Below are 22,289 nucleotides of genomic sequence, written 5' to 3'. Positions count from 1 at the left end.
AATCTATTTTTTATCGTTAGAATTGTTGGTGTTTGAATTTTTTATGGTTAGAAATGATAATTTACTTTAATTTATAAACAAATAAGAATTTCTCAAACATGGAAAATGTGAAAAAATCATGGAAAATAATTAGAAGCATGAAGAGTGAAAAAGGATGAAAGAATGATCAAGTCAATTAAGCATGAAGTGATTTCTTGTTAGATAAAAAATCAACATAATGGCATAGTTCTATTCTTTACCCTACTAAGTTCTCATCCATTCTCTACACCAAGGTTTATTATTATCCCTTAACACCATATCTATCTATTATTATTTCTATTAGTTGAACCGTCTCAAAATTGCAACACTTTTCGGTTGCATATTTGTACCTTATTCTAATTCTAATTAACCATCATGTGTAACATGAATACATAGCATGAAGTTGACTCTTAGAAAAAAAAAATGTTTGGTCCTCCTACTCTCTTGAAAGCGAGATTATAGATAATTTATAAATCATTCTCATTTTGTTTATTTTGTTATATTTCTTTTTATGATAGATTTTTTTTATATATATTTAAAAAGAAAGTTTAACTCGAAGATATGTAGAATTTGAATTTATTCCTTATCAAACTATCTTTGACATGATCTTTTTTAAAAATTCATTATATGCTTAAATTATTATAGTTACTTATTATTTCACCAATATTCACTTTACACTTTATTGTATATGTATAAGTATGCCGTGATTTTTAAATTATGCATTGTCTTTACTTGGAATTATAATAATAAATGGTATTAGAATGTTGAAGACTTGAGAAAATGAATCAAGTTTCGTATGCAAAGAAAACTAAGAAGGCAAATGCGTGAAGGTTTAAGTAGCAAGGAAGGTATATACCGAAACCAAAAAGGAACTGTGGAAGGGTCATAGTTGTCATTTCAAGGTTAGGGACGGAAAGAAAATAGTAGAAAGCTTTTATCTCTTTAAAATATTATAGGGACCACAAGGTATTTTCACATATTCGGTGGTTTTCTTCAAGTTTTTTTTTTTTTTAAATATTATTGGTACACCAAAATCAGTCACTAATATATTTGTATATGTATATATATATGATGTAATTTATTTTCAATATATATTTATATTTTAATATTATTTTATACTTATAACTAATTTTAATGACTAATTTTAGTGTATACGTAATATAATCAAAAGTAAAAATAGACGGAACTAAATCGAACTTGATTTAGACGAATTTGGTCTATATTGTAAATATATTGCCCAAATTAGGGGTGAGCACGGGTTTGTTTGGTTTGGGTTTATGGTAAAATTAGAACCGAACCGATCAAACTATAATTGATTTGATTTGGTTCAGGTAATTGGGTACCCGATGACTTTGAAATTCATAAAAAAAAAACCAAATTTTTATCTTAAAAATTTAAGAGGTACAATAAACATGTAACATCAATAGAAATAATTCAAACATGTTAAATACCAAATACATTAAAAAATAAATTCATTAAAATCCAAACATATTAATAGTGATAATTTTTGTCTAATGAAAAAGTCATATATATATTTTTTATTTTTTTATTTAATTAATATATGATTGGGTTCGCGGGTTGGTTCGGATTTTGCACCCCAAAATCGATACCCGAACCAATCACTAACAAAGATCATCGTTTTGGATCCGATTACCCGTTGGTTCTAGAACCAATTTAATTAGTTCGGTTCGAATTCGGACGGGTAATCGGGTACCTGCTACCCGTACTCACCCCTAGCCCAAATTTAGATTTGTTATCTCTGGTAGATTTTTTTTTTCAGGTTCGAGTTCGACCTATTTAAAAATTCAACAAATCCACAAATTTATTTGAAAAACTTGTTTACTGAATTATAACTCAAAATGATAAATTTAAAAAAAAATTTAAATTGACATTAGATACATTTTAAAATTTAAAATTTATCATTTATAAATCATAATTTATTTATATATCAATCATTAGTCGCTCATATTTACATTTTATAAACATAATTTAAAAAAAATTACAATTTTAACTAGTTTTAACTATTAATTTTTTAAATTTTGTTTTGAGATTATTATGAGTGAATTGTTAAAACTTAAAAGTCTAAGTGAAGAATAATTCATTTTTATAAGTTATAACTGATCCAACAAATTTAATAGATTTTTTTAAAAGTCTAGGATTTGGTCTTTTTAACTAATAAATTTTATAAGAAATTCAAAATCTAAATTATTTAATAAAACAAACTGCGTTCAGCCGAACTTAAAACAAGTCAAATTAAGCCAAATTTCGAACAAATTAAGTCACAAATTTTATCGAATAGCTTGACTTATTTTCACTTTCACTAATCTTTATTAAACATTATAAATTTTACTCTTAATTAGTAATTAGTAATATTTTCTTCAAAATTTGAATGTACTTAATTTTTTTATAATCGACTAAACTAGTGACATTTAAATTTTTTGTTAGAAACTTAAATTTTATTACTAAGAATTTGATTAATTCGATTCGACCGAAACAAATTCTCATAACATATCGCAATTATTATTTTTTTATGATAAACTTAAATTCAAAACTACTATTAAGATATTTATCACATTCACCAATTCACGTTTAAAAAATCGAATATGATTCTTCCTTAAGTTTCTACAACAACTAAATGGTTGTGAAATTTTCTTTGTAATAAACATGTACTTTATATTTGAACTTGCAAATTTTTTTTTCAAAAATTTAAATGGTTAGATAAAGAAATATAAATAATGCTTTGATCCATATTTTAATACACTTTGTAAAAGCATTTTGAGTTTGGAAGTCTGAATAATACCCAGTTACCAACAACAAGAGAATGGACATACCTTATTCTAAAATCTATCTTTTATTAGAAAATATGGACAAATAAAAATATAATTATAATGAAAATTCACGTATAATTAATTTTATATAAAATTGATAATTAAAAATTATTAAATAATAATTTAATTAAATTTATTAAATTATTTAATAAATTTTAAATATTTATTTTATATAAAAATAGCTACACGTAAATTTCTAGTTATAATTATAGGCAATTTGGTCACAGAAATATTAATGTTATCATATCATGTCAAGAATAATTACTTTCAAACATTCAAACTTCTCGATTAATAAAAAACATAAGAATCCTTTTACTTTAATACTGCATTCATTTCAATATTAAAGTTGCTTAATACTTTAACTAATTAGACCTCCTATGAATATTGACATAAATATAGGACATAATATAATACAAAATACGTAAATATGTGAATTTAAAAGTTTTTATAAGATATGAGTACATGGGATATATATAAAATATACAAAAAAATTATTTGTACATTAAAATTAGTTACTAAAATTAGCTACTAATATATTTGTGTATAAATACATATGTAATTTAATTTATTTTTAATTTGTATTTATATTCTAATATGTATTTTATACTGATAACTAACTTTAGTGACTAATTTTCGTGTACACATAACATAGTCCTAAAATATAAATTAATTTTTTAATTATCTTTATATTTTTTTAATTATATAAAATATTTAAAATATTTTTTGTTTTAATAATTAATAATGTATATTATTTTTAAACTCATGTCAATAATATATATTAAAACAGAAATTCTTTGCATACAAGCGATTAGGACTTGTAAGCCTTACAAGTCCAATTAAAACTAACGCTCAAAACGCGTTTCGAACCGTTCTTCTTCCTCTTCCTCTTCCTCTTCCTCTTCCTCTTCCTCTTTTCTTTTCTTTCGTTTCTTGCCTTATCTTTCTCCTTCTTCTTCTTCTTGCTGCACGTTCTTCTTCCTCTTCTTCTTCTTCTTTTCTTTCGTTTCTTGCCTTCTCTTTCTTTTTCTTATTCTTGCTGCACATTTTTCTTCCTCGTCTTCCTCTTCTTCTTCTTTATTTATGTGCTTTTCTCTCCGTTTTCTTTCTTCGTTATTCTCGATTTCGATTGTTTTTTGACATCAAGCTCTGAAATCGTTTTTGAAGAAGAAGAAGCAGCAGAAGATGAGAAGGAGAAAGAGAAAGAGTTCTGAATTATGCATAAGGTGTACTTCAACGAATTTTAGGTGTATTTCTTAAATTCTTTGGGTGTAGTTTTGTAATTCTTTGGGTGTATTTCTGTAATCTTTTGGGTGTATTTCTATAATCGTTTGAGTGAATTTCTGTAACCGTTTGGGTGTATTTCTGTAATTCTTTGGGTATATTTCTGTAATCCTTTGGTGTATTTCTGAAGTTCCATTATCTTCAAATTTGGCAAAAAAAAATCGTTTTCATGGAGGAAGAAGAAGAGTCGTTCATAATACATGGTGAGTAGCGCGCTTTGGAAACAGGAAATGGTTGAATAACGTGCGTTGATTTAATAATGTGGGAGTGTAATGCGTATGTTTTATTGGACTTGTAAGCCAAAAAGACTTGTATGTGTAGCAGGCCTCTATTAAAAATAAGTTTAGACATGTTGACATGTGATGATAAAGACACGCTTCGACACAAAAGACACGTGTCATGTTTGAAATGTGTTCGCGTACACGATAAATAAAAAAAAAGTGTTCGTATTTCATAGCCTTAGTCATATAAGTATAAATTATGTAATTAAATTATACTATAATAATTTTTTTTTTGATAAATTAAAATTTAAGATAATAAAATATAACGGTATTATATATATATATACAAAAAATGAATTATTAAATCAGTTATTTATATATATATATATATATATGCACACATAAACCATAATTGATTTAGTAACTAAATTTTAGTGTGTTGATAGCCGTTTTTAATAGAAAAATTGAAAACTATAATCTCATACATATTACTAGAATCTTACTTGCTAATAGTAAATCTCTTAATTATGTGTCAATGAATACTAGAAAGGTAATGGAGAAAAAGAGGTAAAAAAGAAGAAGAAAGAAATCCAGTAGAATAATAATAATAATTTAGGTAAAAAAGAAAAAAGATAAATTTAATAAATAATTATATATATCCAAGAAGAAGGTGAGAGAGGCATTTGGGATTTTCAGGCTGTGTGGTTTTTGCCTTTTGGTAACTGAAGAAAGAAAACAAAGAAGGAACCTCATCAAGAAGAAGAAGAAGAACAACAACGAATCGAAACGGTGTCGTTTCACTCACCGATCGCACCTCAACTCCGTTCACGTTCAACTCTCCGATCGTTCTTCTCTGCTGTCTTCCGGTAAGTCGGTGGATCATCACCGCCTTCAATTTCTCTTCTGAAATACTTGGATCTGCAACTTCTGCCTTCGATTGTTATATCGCATCTTCTTTATCTTGTTTTGCCGATATTCTCGAATTTGCCTCTGTTTCTTCGGAAAATGTATTTTTCTTTTCTTATTTATTTATTTATTATTTATTTATTAATTAATTATTACTATTATTTTTTATTATTTTATTTTTAATAATAGTTCAGCTTCCGTTTTCGTGTGATGGTTTCAGATAGAGTATGATAAACCTCCGCTAGGATTCTGGTAATCCCTCTGTGTTCGTGGATTGTAGTAATTTGGTAGAAAACCTTGCTGATTTTGAGTGGATTGTGTTCATTTCTTAGTTTAGATTGTAAGGATGTTATAGTTTGCTGATTCTTGTTCAATGGATTTTTTTAGTGTTGTGGTGCTTAATCGATTCTTACTTGCAGGCATTTGTTCCTTGTGGTTTTTTTCAGAGGCGTTTTTTACTTGGTTATGTGATTGTGTGTGTTGTTTTTGATAGCCGCTGAAGAATTATATCTATATATATGGGCTGAGGTTTACTTTTCATGGGAGGTGTGGGGGATGAAGAACCAGCTTTGAAACGGATGAAATTTTCCTCGAAAGGAAAAATTGGTTTGTCTAACGGCTGTTCTTCTGTGGAGCCTGTTGGTGGAGGCTTGTGCAGCGACTTGATGGCTCGGCCCCTCCCGTCCGAAGGGGACGAACAAGTTATTGGCTCCAAAGGGGTTATAAGGAAGGAGGAGTTTGTCAGGATAATCGCAAAGGCGTTGTACTCTCTTGGTTATGGAAAGAGTGGTGCGCATCTAGAGGAGGAGTCTGGGATACCTCTACACTCGGCTGCTGTGAATCTGTTTATGCAGCAAATACTTGATGGGAATTGGGATGACAGTGTAGCTACATTGCATAGGATTGGTCTAGCGGATGAAAGCATTGTTAGGGCGGCCTCGTTTTTAATATTGGAGCAGAAGTTCTTTGAACTTCTAGATGGGGAAAAGGTCATGGAAGCATTGAAGACACTGAGGACAGAGATTGCTCCACTTTGCATTAAGAATAGTAGAATCCGTGAACTTTCTTCCTGCGTAGTCTCTCCATCTCCTAGGCGAGATGTTGCAAGGGTGAGGTCTAGGTCAAAGCTTCTGGAGGAATTGAAAAGAATGCTACCCCCGACTGTAATGATACCTGAAAAGAGATTAGAGCATCTAGTTGAACAAGCCCTTATGGTGCAACGAGAGGCTTGCCCCTTCCACAACTCATTGGATAAGCAGATGTCATTATATTCGGATCATCATTGTGGGAAAGCTCAGATACCTTCTAAAACATTACAGGTTAGAAATGATAATAGGCATGAGCTTTTATTTGTTCTGTACTCCTCTAATTGATGTGAAGATCTTCATTGGTTACTTCTTACTTGTTCTCTATTCCTCACTTTTCCCTCATGTCCTTGCTATGAGATCCTTTTCCTTCCAATGAGAATATTCACCTTAAGCTTAAAATAGTGCCATGTCATGAATTATTTGAGTATCTAAGTGACGATGTGCCATTGACTGTCATATGCAGCTTGTAGAAACCAACTGATCACATTTACAGCTAAATAGATATCGGATTGAATTTCTGTTTCTATGGTATCATGTATTTTACTATGTATAGTGTACATAAGATGCCATTTTCAAATATGCATTTCACTTGATTAGTTTCTTGCTTGATAAAAAAATGTTTCATATATCATTACATGATTTGATAGTAAATTTTGCGCACAACTTCAATATTTATAATTGGATTTCTTTCTAAAGTCAAATCTAGAGAGGAGGAAAGAGAGATAAAAAAAATGTCTGGTTTGTTCCCTTTACTGTTTAATAACCATACCATTCTCCATTTATTTCTATTCCGTAAGTGGTTTGTATATGTATTTTGATGTTATTTTCTTTTCCTATCACTATTCAAACAGATATTAGAAGCACATGATGATGAAGTCTGGTTTGTACAATTTTCACACAATGGGAAGTATTTAGCTTCTGCATCAAATGATCGATCTGCAATAATTTGGGAGGTAACATTTGACATTGATCTGACAATTTTTATCGTGGTCTTGTATTTTCTCTTGTTTTTCTAATTGCTTATATTATGTGGCTTATTTTCTTAGTTTATCATTAATTCATCATGTGCCAATGTTAGATGTAATGCAATCTTAACCCTGTCTGGTTCCCAAGCCTGGATAATAGGAGGGTTGTGTCAAGGCATTGACCACTTCTATAAATCTGTTGTGAAATTTTTATGGCATGTATTAAAAGGCACCAAATGGTGATTAATGCACAAGAAATGAATTCTCTCTGTGCCTCTCACACTCACACACAGACACACATGAAATCAGGCTTATTGTTATTAACGTAGATCATTTTTATTTTTTTGTCAAATAGGTTGGCATGAATGGCGAGCTCTCCGTAAAGCACAAACTATCTGGTCATCAGAAATCTGTTTCTTCTGTCTCATGGAGTCCTAATGACCAAGAGCTACTCACATGTGGAGTGGAGGAGACTATCAGGCGTTGGGATGTCTCCACTGGTAAGTGCATCCAAATTTATGAAAAAGCTGGGGTTGGCTTAGTCTCCTGTACGTGGTTTCCAAGTGGGAAATATATACTTTCTGGCTTAAGCGACAAAAGCATTTGTATGTGGGAATTAGATGGGAAAGAAGTGGAGTCTTGGAAAGGTTCAAAAACCCTTAAGATTTCTGATTTGGAAATAACGGGTGATGGGGAAGAGATTATAAGTATTTGTAAAGACAATGCCGTGCTGTTGCTCAACAGAGAATCAAAAGATGAGAGATTTATTGAAGAGTATCAGACAATAACATCCTTTTGTTTATCAAAGGATAGTAATTTCTTGTTGGTTAACCTTTTGAACCAAGAAATACATCTCTGGAACATTGAAGGTGAACCTGAGCTTGTTGGCAAGTACAAAGGTCACAGGCGCAGCCGATTTGTTATCAGGTCTTGCTTTGGTGGACTTAAGCAATCCTTCATAGCTAGTGGAAGTGAGGATTCACAGGTATGGATCTTACATTATTAATCACACATATAGTTCTTAATGATTGGCAGCAAATTGAGATTCTTCAGGTGCTTGTATGTGTACATAATGAGTTATGCCATCAAAAGGACATGTTTTTAAATTTGGTATTCCACTTTTTATTCTAGTAATCTATTGCGACAATCATTAAAATATTCTGTTTCTTGAATATCGATATCATAGATGCCAACCAAACAATGCTTATGTTACAACTTCCAAATAATGATGTCCATATTTTAATGTCTGGAAAAATACTTGCAGAAAAAGATAAGGCATTTTGCATTATTAAACCCAGGTGCAAATTTCTTTCCACCATTGTAGGTATACATATGGCACAGAAGCTCAGGGGAGCTTCTAGAGGCATTGCCTGGACATTCAGGAGCTGTCAACTGTGTGAGCTGGAATCCGGCGAACCCTCACATGTTAGCCTCGGCTAGTGATGACCGGACAATCCGGATATGGGGCCTAAATTGTCTGAATGTAAAGTACCCGAATGCACACAGCAATGGCATCCATTACTGCAATGGGGGAACATAGAACAACAAAGTCAGACTCATTTCATTTGATTTCTCTTTTCTTCTTTATCATTGCAATTGTGTAAATACCTTTACTTATCACCACAAGTAGAGACATTCATATCAAACATGCTTGTGACTTTCCATATTTCTCACAATAAATCCATGTTCTATTACGCTTGACTCTTTTGGGGGGCTTATTAAAAGTTGATGATTCCAGAATGAGTGTTTTTAACTTCTAAGATTAGCAGATTTTAAGTTACTTACCTGTTAACATTTATAGTGGTTTAAACTAAAGTAGTCGTGAATTTCCTTTATTTTAGGCGCATACATTGAACCAGTTTTGGAATTTTGGTAGGGACATTAATATTCGTATTTTATTTGAGGTGGTGTTTCTTTTATAAACTTTCCGTGCAAGGTTGAGTGCTAAAACATGATTTGAAGAATGTCATGAATGATGTAAACTGCAAAAACATTCTTAATTTTGAGGGTGTATTTGGTATGGAGTAAAAAGAGATGTAAATTATTTCAAAAAAAAAAAAAAAAGAGATGTAAATTATTTACAAGAAATTTATACGTGAAATTTAACTTTCCAATTTTCTTATGCCGAATACCTTTTGGGCATTGGGTTGGAATTGGATGAAGAGCAAATATTTGTTTTTATTTAGTTTATTTTAGAATTTTATGAAAAAAGAAGCTAAACATAATAGAAGTATGTTTTTTAAGTTTTTAACTGTTTTTCTTAGTCTAAGCTAGTTGACTCATTTGTCAAATTGTTTGTTTTAGAATAATTTACTCAAAACAAAATTGTGAAAACTAATTTTATAGTTTGAAGTATAATTTACAAATAACTATATAGTCTAGTCACAAATTAATCTTCAAAAAAAGTGTCTGATATTTAGTTTTTAATATATTTTAATTATCAAAATTGATATTTTAATCATTTTTAAAAAACCGTCTTTGTCAAATAATCATAAGATTAATTTGTTTAAATTTTTTAAGTAGATCTGATTATTTTAATGAAGAAAAGGTTGGATATTAGTTTAATAATTAAAATTAGTTGAAAATCAAAATATTCTATTGAAAAAAATGGTTGATGATTAATTTGAGGTATTAGTCCATCCAAATTAATATCTCATCCATGGAATTGTGTATAAATAAAAAAAATATATTGTATTGAACGGTATTTATATCTAAGTGAGTAATATATCAAATTAATATTTAAAATTTTTTTAGACAATTTAATTTTCAACAAATTTTAGTTACTAAGTCAGTCTCTAAATTTTTTATTTTATTAGACAAATCAATTCTTATATCAAAATAAAAAGTTAAACAAATTAATTTTTATCGTTATTCAATAAAGATATAATAATTTTTTAAAATTTTAAAAATTCTCAGATTAATTTTGTCATATGAATGAACAAAAATTTAGAGATTAATTTATTTAATAATTAAAATTTGTTGAGAAATAATAAAAGATCGTACCAAATATTGTTTAGGAATTTATTTAAGATATTACCGTGTGGCAGTAAATAAATATCTCAAAAAAAATTCTTCGGCTTAACCAAAAAAGAGTTTGTTTCCATGTTGTAAATGGAGAGGTAAATTTTACTCGAAAAGGAAAAGGAGAAATAAATAGAGACATGGCGAGAGATGAAAGGACGGAAAAGGACCTTGCTTCTGTCTCTTTTCAACCAAAAACGAAAAACCGAGGGGATCGGGTACGGGTATTCCTTCGGTATATACTATGAAGCCCACGCTGTTGTCAAAGATCAACGACGAATAAAAGAAGAAAAATTCATACACAAAACGCATAGCACAACCATAACTCACAACTTAGCCTTTTTTCTTCTTCTTATTATTCTTCTCGTTTTCGATTTGTTCACTTGAGCTCATTCTTCTTCTTCTTCTTCTTCTTAATATTTTGACCGAAAGTAATGACGAAGAGAAAGGAGAAGAACAAAGGAAATCCACTTCAGCGTCAGAATCCCAAGGTTGAGGAAGTTACCAGGATCCGCATTTCACAGATTCTCGAACAGTTTCGAGCTTCCAAAGATGAAGGTCAGCTTCACCGTTTTGTGTTTGAAATTATACTGCACTGTTTTTCCGCCCCTAAAAAATTGGATTTTTACAGTTCTTATTGGTTATTATGCATTCCAGGTGTTTGTTGTTTTGTCAAATTTTGAATTGAAATTTGGATTTTTTATTTTTATTTTTTTTTTCCCGACTTGCAGTGTACAAATTTGAAGCTGGTTTGTCGAATGAAGAGCGTGCTTTGGTGCATCAATTAGCCCAGAAAATGGGGTTTAAGTCTAAAAGTTCTGGGTGAGTGATAACGGGAGCAACATACAAAGTTGTCTCCATTCTCAAGTGGATTGGTTGCTAATAGAATGTGATTTGTTTGGTTTTGTGCTTATTTTTTTTTAATGTCAAGTTTCTTGCTGCTTTTGTAGGTATGGGAAAGAAAGGAGGGTGGCTGTTCATAAAATAAAAAAGAAAGTTGAAACCAATAATGGGTTTGGGAATCTTCCTTATTTTGCATTTTCTCAGGAGGCAAGCCAGGTACTAGGTAATTTATTTGCCCATTATCCGCCTGGTGATGGAAGCCTGTGGGAGATGATTGGAGAGAATAGTGACTCTCCTGAGAAATTCAAACCGAAGAAAGATGACATTTTTGCTAGACCTTCTATGTCGAAAGCTGATATTGCTAAGAAAATGGAAGCCCTTAACTCTAGAATCATGACAACCTCAAACCTGAAACAGGTCCATTCTTATTCCTTCCTTTCGTAGTCCATGTCAATATATACATTTTGTTGGTCGGATGCTTTTCTGCCATCACTCTTATTATGTAGTCTTCTTAATGATTAATTTACTTGATTTCCATTCATTCAGATCACTGAAGATAGATCTAAGCTGCCGATTGCATCCTTCAAGGATACCATTGTGTCAACTATTGAATCTCACCAGGTTAATTTACTATTTTGCTTTGTAAAATTGCCTTAGACATGCTTCTGCTTGATCGCTCGCTTGCAAATTGAACAATAATGAAGCTTATCTGATATTGTTAAGTAAGACTTTTTGTTTTAAATCTATTTCAATATAACAATTGATTTGAATTGAATTTGAGGATTAGATTTTGGTATTTGGTTTGGTCTTAATATTCTTTTCTTCTATTTCAAACAGGTAGTTCTGATATCTGGTGAGACAGGTTGTGGAAAGACTACTCAGGTTACCAACTCTTTGCTTTGCCTTTAATCTTTATTATGGTGCAACTATGTTCACATAAATGTCAACTACTCTTTTCAAAATGATAATTTTTTAGTCATATAATATTTTTGATGATTGGTTCATTAGGACATTTACTGTGTTATGTTAAACATTTCCCTTTCCCTGTCCTACTGTCCTACTTAACTTGAAGTGAAACATGACTCAGGTTCCTCAATTTATTTTGGATCATATGTGGAGTAAGGGTGAGGTATGCAAAATAGTTTGCACCCAGCCTCGACGTATCTCTGCAACTTCAGGTGTGCATCATTTTCAAACTTGGCTTTCTCAATTTTCATATTTTATACTTTATTGACATTTTCATTCTTCTTCTGTTTCTGTGTCTAGTGTCTGACAGAATAGCCAGTGAGAGAGGAGAGGCTATTGGGGAAAGTGTAGGATATAAGGTAATTTTATTTATATATCGTGTGTGTTGATGCGATACTCTATGCGCCCAATTTTTAAGATGTTTTGGTCTTTCAACCTTTTCATACATTGGTTGCTTGCATCTTATTCTTAGTAGCATGTTACTACTTTTATTTGTGGTTTGCACCTTATACATTTAACAAACAATCCAGATACGACTGGAAGGCAAAGGTGGAAGAAACTCATCAATTGTGCTATGTACTACTGGAGTTCTCTTAAGGGTGTTGGTATCTAAAGGTTCTTGTTCATCAAAGACGGGGCCCATAAAGGATGACATTTCTGGCATTACTCACATAATTATGGTACATATTTTTGTTAATTTTTTTTCTCGTTTTATATTTTAATATTTGGGTAGAGCACAATTGTATGTATTTTAATCTTTGGGGTAAAATACCTTATATTCTCACTTCTGTACCACAACTGTTCAGTTTGAGTTATTAGGATGGCCGAAGATTTTTGTTTATTAGGTATGATTAGTAAGATCTCAGACGCGCTGGTCACCTGGAAATGCATATAGCTAGTGAATCCATTAGAATCTTAAAAGTTACATTTGAAAATCCGTAAATTAGATTTGCAGAGCCACATCCTCATTTTATTGTATTTTGAGTTGAACTTAGATTTTTGAACAAGTTTGCCTTTTGTAATGAGTGAGGTCATAACTGATTCTATCATTGGTCAATAACACCGCAGATGCTATTATATGGTTGGTGAAAGTATAATTTTTTTTTTGTTATTCAACTTATTCTATAATATTAGAAAGTTATAACTGGTGTAACAGTTACGTAGTGCTGAAAATTGTGTGTGAAAACTGATTATAGGAGTTAACATACATAGAGTGGTGAGTGGTGACTATAACTATACCGACCAAAAGCAAAATTCAGTATGACCATTGTCCTTAAGATGGTCTCTACAGAAGTTTGTATACCCCAAAAAGAGAAAAACAAAAAAAGAGGGGCGGGGGGGGGGGGGGGTGCTCTGATGCTAGCTGTAATACTTTGTTGAAGGGAAATGATTTTTGAAATTTTCCTATATTGTTTTAAAGCCCTTCCTTGTGAGAACTGAAGTGGATTCAAATGTCTTCATATATTGTGTCATCAAGAGTCTTGGTGTGTTTGAAACATGTAATATGCATCCTTGGCCCTTGCCTTAGGCAAGCGTGCATTGGAAAATGAGGTGACATTCATTTCTTGTTCAGGATGAAATTCACGAAAGGGACCGATACTCAGACTTCATGTTGGCAATCATCAGGTATACCATTGAAAGGAACTCGTTAGTCTTTACATGTTCGTGAGAGTAAATGCAAGTGTATAATTTCTTGTTGCATATATAAGGAAGAGTAAATTGGGGCTGTAGCTTAAACTTGTTGAAGATATCTTACTGCTAAAACTAATAGCTCAAGCTATTAGGGTCCTGTTGGTCCTTAACAACAATGGCAATTTTTTTTATACTATTCTGTCTTACAATCCTCCATCATAAAGGAAAAAAGTTTATATCTTAGTTTCTTGCTTAAGTTGGTTCTCTGAGTTTTTGGTCTAATATTCTGATTTTTGGTAACTTGTATGCAGAGACATGCTCCCTTCATATCCTCGTTTACGTCTGGTCAGTTCAAAGTTATTTAGTTTGCATATCTTCTTTTCTATTACTCTCATCCAGTCAAGTCTGCATTTAATTTGGTTATATCAGTTCCCATCATTGACCAATATCTTTAACCTCTATTTTCTTGGTCACTTTAATATTTACAGGTACTTATGAGTGCTACAATTGATGCTGCGAGATTTTCTCAGTATTTTGGTGGATGCCCAATCATCAATGTTCCAGGATTCACTTATCCGGTATCTATACAGTTGTAGATTTGGATTAACTAATATTTCATACGTTGCTGCGAGGTCTACCTGACTAACTGTTCTCTCTTCAGGTCAAAACTTTCTATCTGGAGGATGTACTTTCTATTATAAAATCCAAAGATGGTGGTAATCATCTTGAAGATAATACCGCATCTGAAACTCCAATAAACAACTGTGAGCTAAGTGAAGAAGAGAAGCTTTCTATTGATGAAGCTATTAATTTGGCTTGGTTTAATGATGAGTGGGACATGCTGTCAGAGTTGGTTTCTTCCGAAGGAAGCCTGAAACTGTTCAATTACCAGCATTCGTTAACTGGCCTTACTCCATTAATGGTGTTTGCTGGAAAAGGTAGGGTCGGTGATATGTGCATGCTCTTATCATTAGGGGCAGATTGCCATTTGAGGTCCCATGATGGAAACATTGCTCTAGAGATTGCCGAAAGGGAAAACCAGCAAGAAGCAGCCGAAATACTCAAAAAGCATATGGATAATAATTTTTCGAACTCCATTGAAGAGAAGCAGTTACTTGATAAATATCTTGCTACGGTCAACCCCGAACTTATTGATGAAGTTCTAATAGAGCAGCTGATAAGAAAAATATGTGGAGATTCAGAAGATGGAGGTATCCTTGTCTTTCTCCCAGGATGGGATGATATAAACAGAACACGTGAACGATTGCTTGCGTCCTCTTTTTTCAAGAATCAATCTAAGTTTATGGTCATAGCTCTGCATTCGATGGTTCCAAGCATGGAGCAGAGGAAGGTATTTAAGCGCCCCCCTCATGGTTGCCGCAAAATAGTTCTTTCAACCAATATTGCTGAAACAGCCATCACCATTGATGATATAGTGTATGTCATAGATACAGGACGAATGAAAGAAAAAAGTTATGATCCTTATAATAATGTCTCAACTCTTCAATCATCTTGGGTTTCAAAAGCAAGTGCTAAGCAGCGAGAGGGGCGTGCTGGCCGCTGTCAACCTGGTATTTGCTATCATCTGTATTCAAAGATTCGAGCAGCTTCTTTGCCAGATTTTCAGATTCCAGAAATTAGGAGAATATCTATCGAGGAGCTTTGTCTGCAGGTACTCATCTTCTCCAATTGGTTACATTATGACATTGATGATTACTATATTTCAGGATAATGGTAAAATGTTTTCTCTTTTATCACCTAAACATGCAAATTTTAAGAATGATAAAATGGCCAGTTAGTGGCTTTTATATTCTTCACCACGGACATGGAATGGATTTTATATCACACAAGAAGATTATAATTTTCCCTTCACATTTGAGTTGTTCCCTTTTTTTGGGGTGATAATAGGTGAAGTTGCTTGACCCAACTTGCAAAATAGAAGAGTATCTTCGCAAGACATTAGATCCTCCGGTTTTGGAGTCCATACGTCATGCAATTTTAGTTCTACAAGATATTGGGGCATTGACTACCGATGAAAAACTCACAGAGCTCGGGGAGAAACTTGGTTCTCTTCCTGTTCACCCATTAACTAGCCGGATGCTTTTTTTTGCTATATTGATGGACTGTCTCAATCCGGCTTTAACGGTAGCATGTGCATCTGATTATAGAGATCCATTTACACTTCCAATGTTGCCTGAAGAAAAGAAGAGAGCTTCCGCTGCCAAAGCTGAGCTTGCTTCTCTATATGGGGGCTCTGGTGATCAATTTGCTGTTGTAGCTGCATTTGAATGCTGGAGTAATGCAAAGAATATGGGTCTAGAATCCCGCTTTTGTTCTCAGTATTTTGTTTCTTCGTCTGCTATGCATATGTTATCTGGCATGCGGAAGCAACTTCAGAAAGAACTCGTTCGGAGTGGCTTTATTCCTGAAGATGCTACGAGTTACAGCATGAATGCGCATGACCCTGGTGTACTCCATGCAGTTCTAGTCGCAGGTTTGTATCCAATGGTTGGGAGATTTTCGCCAAACAAAAAAGGGAAAAGGGCCATAATTGAAACTGCTGGTGGGGATAAAGTTCGCTTGCACACTCATTCCACAAATTTTAAGTTGTCGTTAAAGAAAAACGCAGAGCACACGTTAATTGTGTATGATGAGATTACTCGCGGCGACATGGGAATGAGCATACGGAACTGTACAGTTGTTGGACCACTTCCACTCTTGTTGCTTTCAACAGAGATTGCTGTTGCCCCAGCACAGGATAATGATAGCGGTGATGGAAGTGATGATGACAACGATGATGATGATGATGAAGAGAGCGAAGATGAAGATGAAGATGAAGTCAAACCCGAAGACGCAATGGAAGTTGATAACAAATCCAGTGGTGACACAGAAGATAAGATTATGTCTTCTCCTGAAAATATGGTTAAAGTAATCATGGACCGGTGGCTTTATTTTGGTTCAACAGCAATGGATGTTGCTCAGCTTTACTGTTTGAGAGAGCGATTATCAGCAGCAATTCTATACAAAGTAACTAAAAGCAGTTTCATTTATCTTTGTTTTGTCCATGTTTTTACTTGCTTGATAGTCTTTTGGTGCATTTTATTTCATATAATTTACTTAACAAGTAGTTTACATTTTCAGGTGACACATCCAAGGAATTCTCTTCCTCCAATGCTAGGGGCATCTATGCATGCTATAGCTTGTATCCTGTCATGCGACGGGTGCTCAGGTTTGCCGGTGACATCGGATGGCGTGGACACACTGGCTACTATGGTCAATACAACATATTTGGGCAAGCCAGCTCCGGGGACAAGGCGATTGGGGAAGAAGCAAAAAGGGCAGTCTACAGAACATATAAATTCCGAGGGGAGTCAAATCTCTGGGCCTTCTAGAGGCAGCATACCTGCATCTTAGGAGCTCCCCATCACATGATAGATTTCCAATTTTAGTGTTATGTTTTACAATATCATCGTTCATATGGAATGCTTGGTAGAAAATGTTCAACACAAAGTTGCGTTCAGGTTATATAGAGAATACCAAATGCCAACAAAAAGTTTAAATTTCAGTTAGCAGACCCACGAGTTTTATGTTCATTCAGCAGATATATTAATGCTGCATAATTCGGGGAATGGATTTTCTCAGTTGAATTAGGAACATTTTTTATGGAATGCAGAGTCTTTGTACGTAGAAGCCATCATCTGTATTAAAATTCTTCATCAACTTTTTGACTAGTATGGTAATATCTTGAATACGAAATAATAATGAACCAAAAATAACAAATTCGAAAAGGTTAATAAGAACAAAACTATATAGGCTTAGATTCTATGTAGCTCAAATATCAGGTGTAAAGAATACAAGCGAATTTTAAGCAACTTTAGTTATTCAAGGGTACAAAACATTTTTTCTGGACAAATCTATTTGCATATACTTTTCACAAAGGAACATACGAACTCTTGAAAGATGGTCCCGTCTAACGTCTCCATATAACAAAAGCAAGCAAGAAAATGACAGTTAAAAGCATGCCTGCATATTTGATCCATTGATCAACACGGTTACGTCTCTCAATTAGCCTCAAAACAGAATTTGACACCCCCACTGTGTTCAGCACATCCAATGCTTTCCTATGAGCACTCTGCAGTAATCATTTAGTGTTAAGAAATGAAATCTAAAGCAACATTTTAAATTTAGCTTTTCACCAAAGAAGAGACAGAAGCTACACTTGTTCAAAACCAACTTATTAGTCACAAATGAAATCTGCAAGAAAATGAACCATTTCTTCAAGAAGTGCTATGTAAACAACAGTTTTGACAACTATATATAACTATACAAAAAGTAAAAGAGATGTCTGTTTCGAACTTGTTATGCCGTTTCATTAAACACCTTTTTAACTTTTGTGTGGTTGTTGAGTATAGTTGTCAAAAACTAGTTGTTTGCGTGAAAGTTCAAAAATATACTAATACATATAATCTATCATTCATAACGGATAATAAAAAGAGGAGATTATAGCTAAACATAAACAATAGTTTTAATCTAAGTGTTTGTTGATCCTATCTTTCATATCTTTCAGGCCATGGATCAGGTATATCATCATCGTATCAAATGTATGAAAGGAAGGCAAGGGAAGAATGAAGATACCTTCAAGCGTTCCCTTTGCCCATGTATTGATGAAAGGATGGTTTCCCCAAGTGCAGTAGAATTCTGCAGCTCAAGCCTTGAGTTTCGAACCGATTGCATAGCTTGTGCCTCCTCGTCAAAGATCCTCAAAACATGGCTGGAATCCCCATTCTGCCACATCAAATTAACAAAAATCAAATCAATCATACATGCATCAAAATCAAGCAAGAACATAAAAACAGTAATAGAGAGAATCACCAAAACCAGAGCATGATGAAAATTCAAGTACATACTGCTCGTCCCAGAAGCTCTGCTCTCTCTTTAGCTTCTGTGATCCGTTTCTGATTTTTTATGTTATATTTATCTAAAGACTGTTTCAGAGAGTCAGCCTCTTCAGCTATCTGTTCCACTTTTCTGCACCAAAATTCACAACGTAACCACTTCAACATCAACCACTGGCAAAAGAAAAGAAAAAAAAAAAAAAAAACCAGATTCCAAACTTTGCTACCACACTAGTAACCGTATTGGAAATTCTTCTTCTAAATTACAATGTACACAAACTGCATGCATTTATTTCACCGATTGCAGATACTTCGTTTATTTCAGAAGCATCATGGCCTAATAACTAACGTGTTGCAGAACCAGAATTTTTGATTAGAAATTATTTAGAATAAGTTAAAAAACGGCGAAGGAGGAGGATGATTCGGAACGAACCTTTTCCAGAGATCGCGTTGAGATTTGGCGGCGATGGAGCGCCAGAATCGATCCATCTGGACGCATAGGGATTGGATCTGAGAGATGTCGTTGGAGAGGGAGAGGGAGAGATCGGAGGAGGCGGAGTAGTCGAGGCGCTCGAGGCGTTCCACGCCGTCCCGCGTCTTCAGGAGGAGCTTCTTCGCGCTTTGGTAAACATCCGATAGCGTTGCTCCGCCACCTTCCATGGTGGCGCTCAGTGCTGGTGGTGACTGTGGTGGTTTTTTCGGAGCTCCGATGAGAAGCTAAACGTGTGAGAGAGAGAGAGAGAGAGAGAGAGAGAGAGAATCTGTGAATTGAAGAAACGTAGAAATCGGAGCAACCCGAAATATTTTCTTTTTTATTATAAAAAATGTTAGTTTTTTAACATTTTCTTTTGAAAATATTTATTTTCTAAGAATAAAAATATTTCTTTTCTTAGAGATTAAGCTCCCTTGTTGTTCATAAAAAAAAATATACTACTTATTTATACTATATATTAAGATCTATGAGAAAAATTAGAAAAGTAATACAACAAATGAACAAATATTATGTCAACAGATAAAGAGAGAATACAAAAATTTTGTTTAATGTGTTGTATGTACATTTTTTTTTATCTTTTATGTATACTTCTTACATTCACATTTCATAATACTCGGGAGAAAAACAAATTATGGATTTTTTTTAAAATAAATGTTGCATGCATTACTTTTGTTTTAATATTGTGTATACATATTCTATTTTTGCTATTAAAAATAAATGATAAAATTAAAAAAATGAGATAATACAAAATGTTCAATTTTTCTACTATAATAAACTATCATTTCTAACAATTTTTATATATATTTAGTTAATTTACATTTTCTATTTAAAATTATCAATATTCAAATATTTTATGACTAGAATTTTTTTTTTTGGTCATTTAATTTAATGACTAGAAATGAGTGGTTGTAGTTGTACTCGGGCTTTTGGGCTAGTTGGTTGAAGATCCCTTGTATGATTTGAGAATTGAGACATGATGAAGCCCAAAGTAAAAGCCCTTTTCATTCTTCCATGGTTGGTGAGTTTGGATTCTTTGCTTCATTTTCTGTTTTTGGATTCTCTGGTTTTGAAGAATAGTATTATCAAGAATCAGCATTTTATTCTCAATCTCCCCCAATTTCTAGGGTTTTTGAGGATCCCAAATGGCGCTGAGGAACTTCGTCAACGAGATCAGGGGTTTGAAGGTGAAGGAGCTTCCCAACTACATCAAGCCCAAGTTATCTCTCGATTACATCAAGAACTCCTTTAACCGCGGCTTGGATAACTACTACACCAAGTACATCGAAACCAGTTCTCCTGATCCACTCTACCATGTTTGCTTCGGCGGCATGGTTTTGTCCTACCTCGTTAATCTTCCCGAGGAGCGCCGCCACTACGAGCACCTCGAGCACGAGCGCCTCGCTAAGGCACACGGTTCCGCCGCCGCCCACCATTGATCTCCAATCGGTACTTTTTAATCTTTTTATTTTATTTGTGGTTTTAGGGTTTGTGATGTAGATAGATCTAGAATTCGGTTGGTTGTTGGTAATTTTTGGGTTGATTGTGTTAGGTGCTTTATATGTGGGTAGAAATGGGGATAATTTCCGTGGGTGAGATGTATTTGTAGAATTAATTACAAGCCTTAGGGTTTGATTTTGGTAACGTTTGATTGAAGAGGATTCTTACTGTGCTAGTCAATGCCGGACTAGGATAGATTAGTGAAAGTGTTTGACCTTTTCTATCAGCAAGCATCTCAAGAGTCAAAGATGCAGTGGTGGATTGGATTTTGATGTAGTGAAATTTACATTGATATGTTATCAAATTTGAGTACTACTACTTTTGATCTGTTTGGATTGCTTGTTCGGTGTGTTTTCAGCTTGGTGATATGTTATATGTCTTTGAGAGTTTGAGGTGTAGTGATCAGGATTGCATTATGATCCATGCCTGTTTTGGGTATGCTTGAAATGATAAAATTGGTGAAAGGAGTTGTTGGCTGAGTTCTTTTTTTTTTTTTTTTTGGGGGGGGGGGGGGGGGGGGAGGTTTTGTTGTGATAATAAGTGGAAGTTCTCACCTTGGATGAGTGGGAAATGGAGCATCTTGCATAAGTTTCTGTATTTTTTTGTCATTCCATCTTGAAATGATTTTTGTGTGAGCAGTTGTTAGCTTTGTTTGGCTGTTTGCTATATACAAAATTCTTTTGACCCTTTGGGAACTGCAGATGAGGGTGTTGTTTTAAATTGAATGGTGATTGATGATGATACGTTGCTGCAATTGTGTATGAGTATAGAGTTATACTTAGTTTTATTCCTGCAGATGATTGGTTGAGCTATAATTGTACCAAAATACACAATTTGTGATATTTTCGCAGCACACGTTTTTAGTTTTAGCTGCTGTATGACTCTTCCTCCTCTGTGCTTGAAATTATGGGCATGTTGTCTAGGGTTCAGAATTTACATATTAACTATGATGCTGTTTGATAACATTGTTTGCTGATTCTTTCCAATAAAGGGTGCAGCACTTTTAGATGTCCAACTCACAAATCACCGGTTCTCTTTGATCCTTTTGTTTGCTCCAAAATTTTCAGATTTAGAAGTATTTATTGGGCATAGACAAGCTAGTTAGAAATATTGGTGGAATGTACTTAACATGACATGGCAATGAAATCAGTGGGGGGCTGAAATGCCTTATTTTTTAAATACTTACTATAGTGTGGGATAAATGATAAAAACTGACTGTGTATCAGAACTTCATAGTGTAGCAGAGCCCTCGCTGTGTCCAAAGTTCAAAACGTTCAAACTGTTTGCGCAGATGATTATGTTTTGAATTCAATAGTTTCATGACATGTTTGTTTTTTATCTTTTTATGTGGTTGTTGATATATGACTTATTGATTTTTGCATTTGCAGGTTCCTGGTTGTTGAGTTCGAGATGGTCCGCTTGCATAATCATTTTGTTTGAAAATCTGAAAAATCAAGGCTTAACAATGCTGTGGCCTTCAATGTATTTCAGCGCTTAGATGGTTAAATAAGTTTTATTTGATACAATACTGGGTTTCTTTGCATTAAAAATGTTAATTAATTCTGCGAAAGGTGGACATATTTCTTGTTTCCCTTGCGTTTAAAGTGACAATGGAATTTGTGGAAGGTGAACATA

The 22,289-nt window shown here is 33.4% G+C and overlaps 4 protein-coding genes across 8 annotated transcripts; 3 read left to right on the top strand and 1 right to left on the bottom strand.

The window, feature by feature from the left end:
- The first annotated feature begins 4,756 nt into the window (after positions 1–4,756).
- Positions 4,757–9,001, top strand: LOC112766943 (WD repeat-containing protein 26 homolog). Of its 5 annotated transcripts, none has more exons than XM_025812839.3 (6): positions 5,021–5,214; positions 5,475–5,506; positions 5,748–6,573; positions 7,194–7,295; positions 7,663–8,292; positions 8,632–9,001. In XM_025812839.3, the coding sequence occupies exons 3-6, from the start codon at positions 5,794–5,796 to the stop codon at positions 8,845–8,847; spliced, it is 1,728 nt and encodes a 575-aa protein (XP_025668624.1). In that variant the 5' UTR covers positions 5,021–5,214; positions 5,475–5,506; positions 5,748–5,793; the 3' UTR covers positions 8,848–9,001. The 5 variants fall into 5 exon arrangements, with proteins under 5 accessions (XP_025668620.1, XP_025668624.1, XP_025668622.1 ...); XM_072223323.1 differs by having other exon boundaries at positions 5,030–5,214; positions 5,701–6,573; XM_025812835.2 differs by lacking the exon at positions 5,475–5,506 and having other exon boundaries at positions 4,757–5,214; positions 5,674–6,573.
- A 1,549-nt stretch (positions 9,002–10,550) lies between these two features.
- On the top strand, positions 10,551–17,489 carry LOC112766427 (DExH-box ATP-dependent RNA helicase DExH6). Its single transcript, XM_025812323.2, has 14 exons — positions 10,551–10,886; positions 11,060–11,150; positions 11,279–11,588; positions 11,718–11,792; positions 12,009–12,053; positions 12,259–12,349; positions 12,438–12,496; positions 12,668–12,817; positions 13,711–13,763; positions 14,081–14,114; positions 14,258–14,347; positions 14,431–15,441; positions 15,678–16,796; positions 16,911–17,489. The coding sequence occupies exons 1-14, from the start codon at positions 10,763–10,765 to the stop codon at positions 17,181–17,183; spliced, it is 3,525 nt and encodes a 1,174-aa protein (XP_025668108.1). The 5' UTR covers positions 10,551–10,762; the 3' UTR covers positions 17,184–17,489.
- Positions 17,490–17,559: 70 nt separating this feature from the next.
- On the bottom strand, positions 17,560–19,699 carry LOC112766428 (membrin-11). The gene is made up of 4 exons (XM_025812324.2): positions 19,098–19,699; positions 18,677–18,797; positions 18,405–18,554; positions 17,560–17,901 (listed from the first exon to the last, which is right to left on the bottom strand). Exons 1-4 carry the CDS (start codon positions 19,322–19,324, stop codon positions 17,740–17,742), a joined length of 660 nt encoding a protein of 219 aa, XP_025668109.1. The 5' UTR covers positions 19,325–19,699; the 3' UTR covers positions 17,560–17,739.
- Positions 19,700–20,071: 372 nt separating this feature from the next.
- Positions 20,072–22,289, top strand: LOC112765165 (uncharacterized). Its single transcript, XM_025811042.3, has 2 exons — positions 20,072–20,603; positions 22,043–22,289. Exon 1 carries the CDS (start codon positions 20,300–20,302, stop codon positions 20,591–20,593), a length of 294 nt encoding a protein of 97 aa, XP_025666827.1. The 5' UTR covers positions 20,072–20,299; the 3' UTR covers positions 20,594–20,603; positions 22,043–22,289.

Source organism: Arachis hypogaea, chromosome 17 (genome assembly GCF_003086295.3).
Source record: "Arachis hypogaea cultivar Tifrunner chromosome 17, arahy.Tifrunner.gnm2.J5K5, whole genome shotgun sequence".
NCBI lineage: Eukaryota > Viridiplantae > Streptophyta > Magnoliopsida > Fabales > Fabaceae > Arachis > Arachis hypogaea.
The sequence above is the reverse complement of the archived record's forward strand: the minus strand, read 5'-3'. Positions and strand labels throughout refer to the sequence as shown.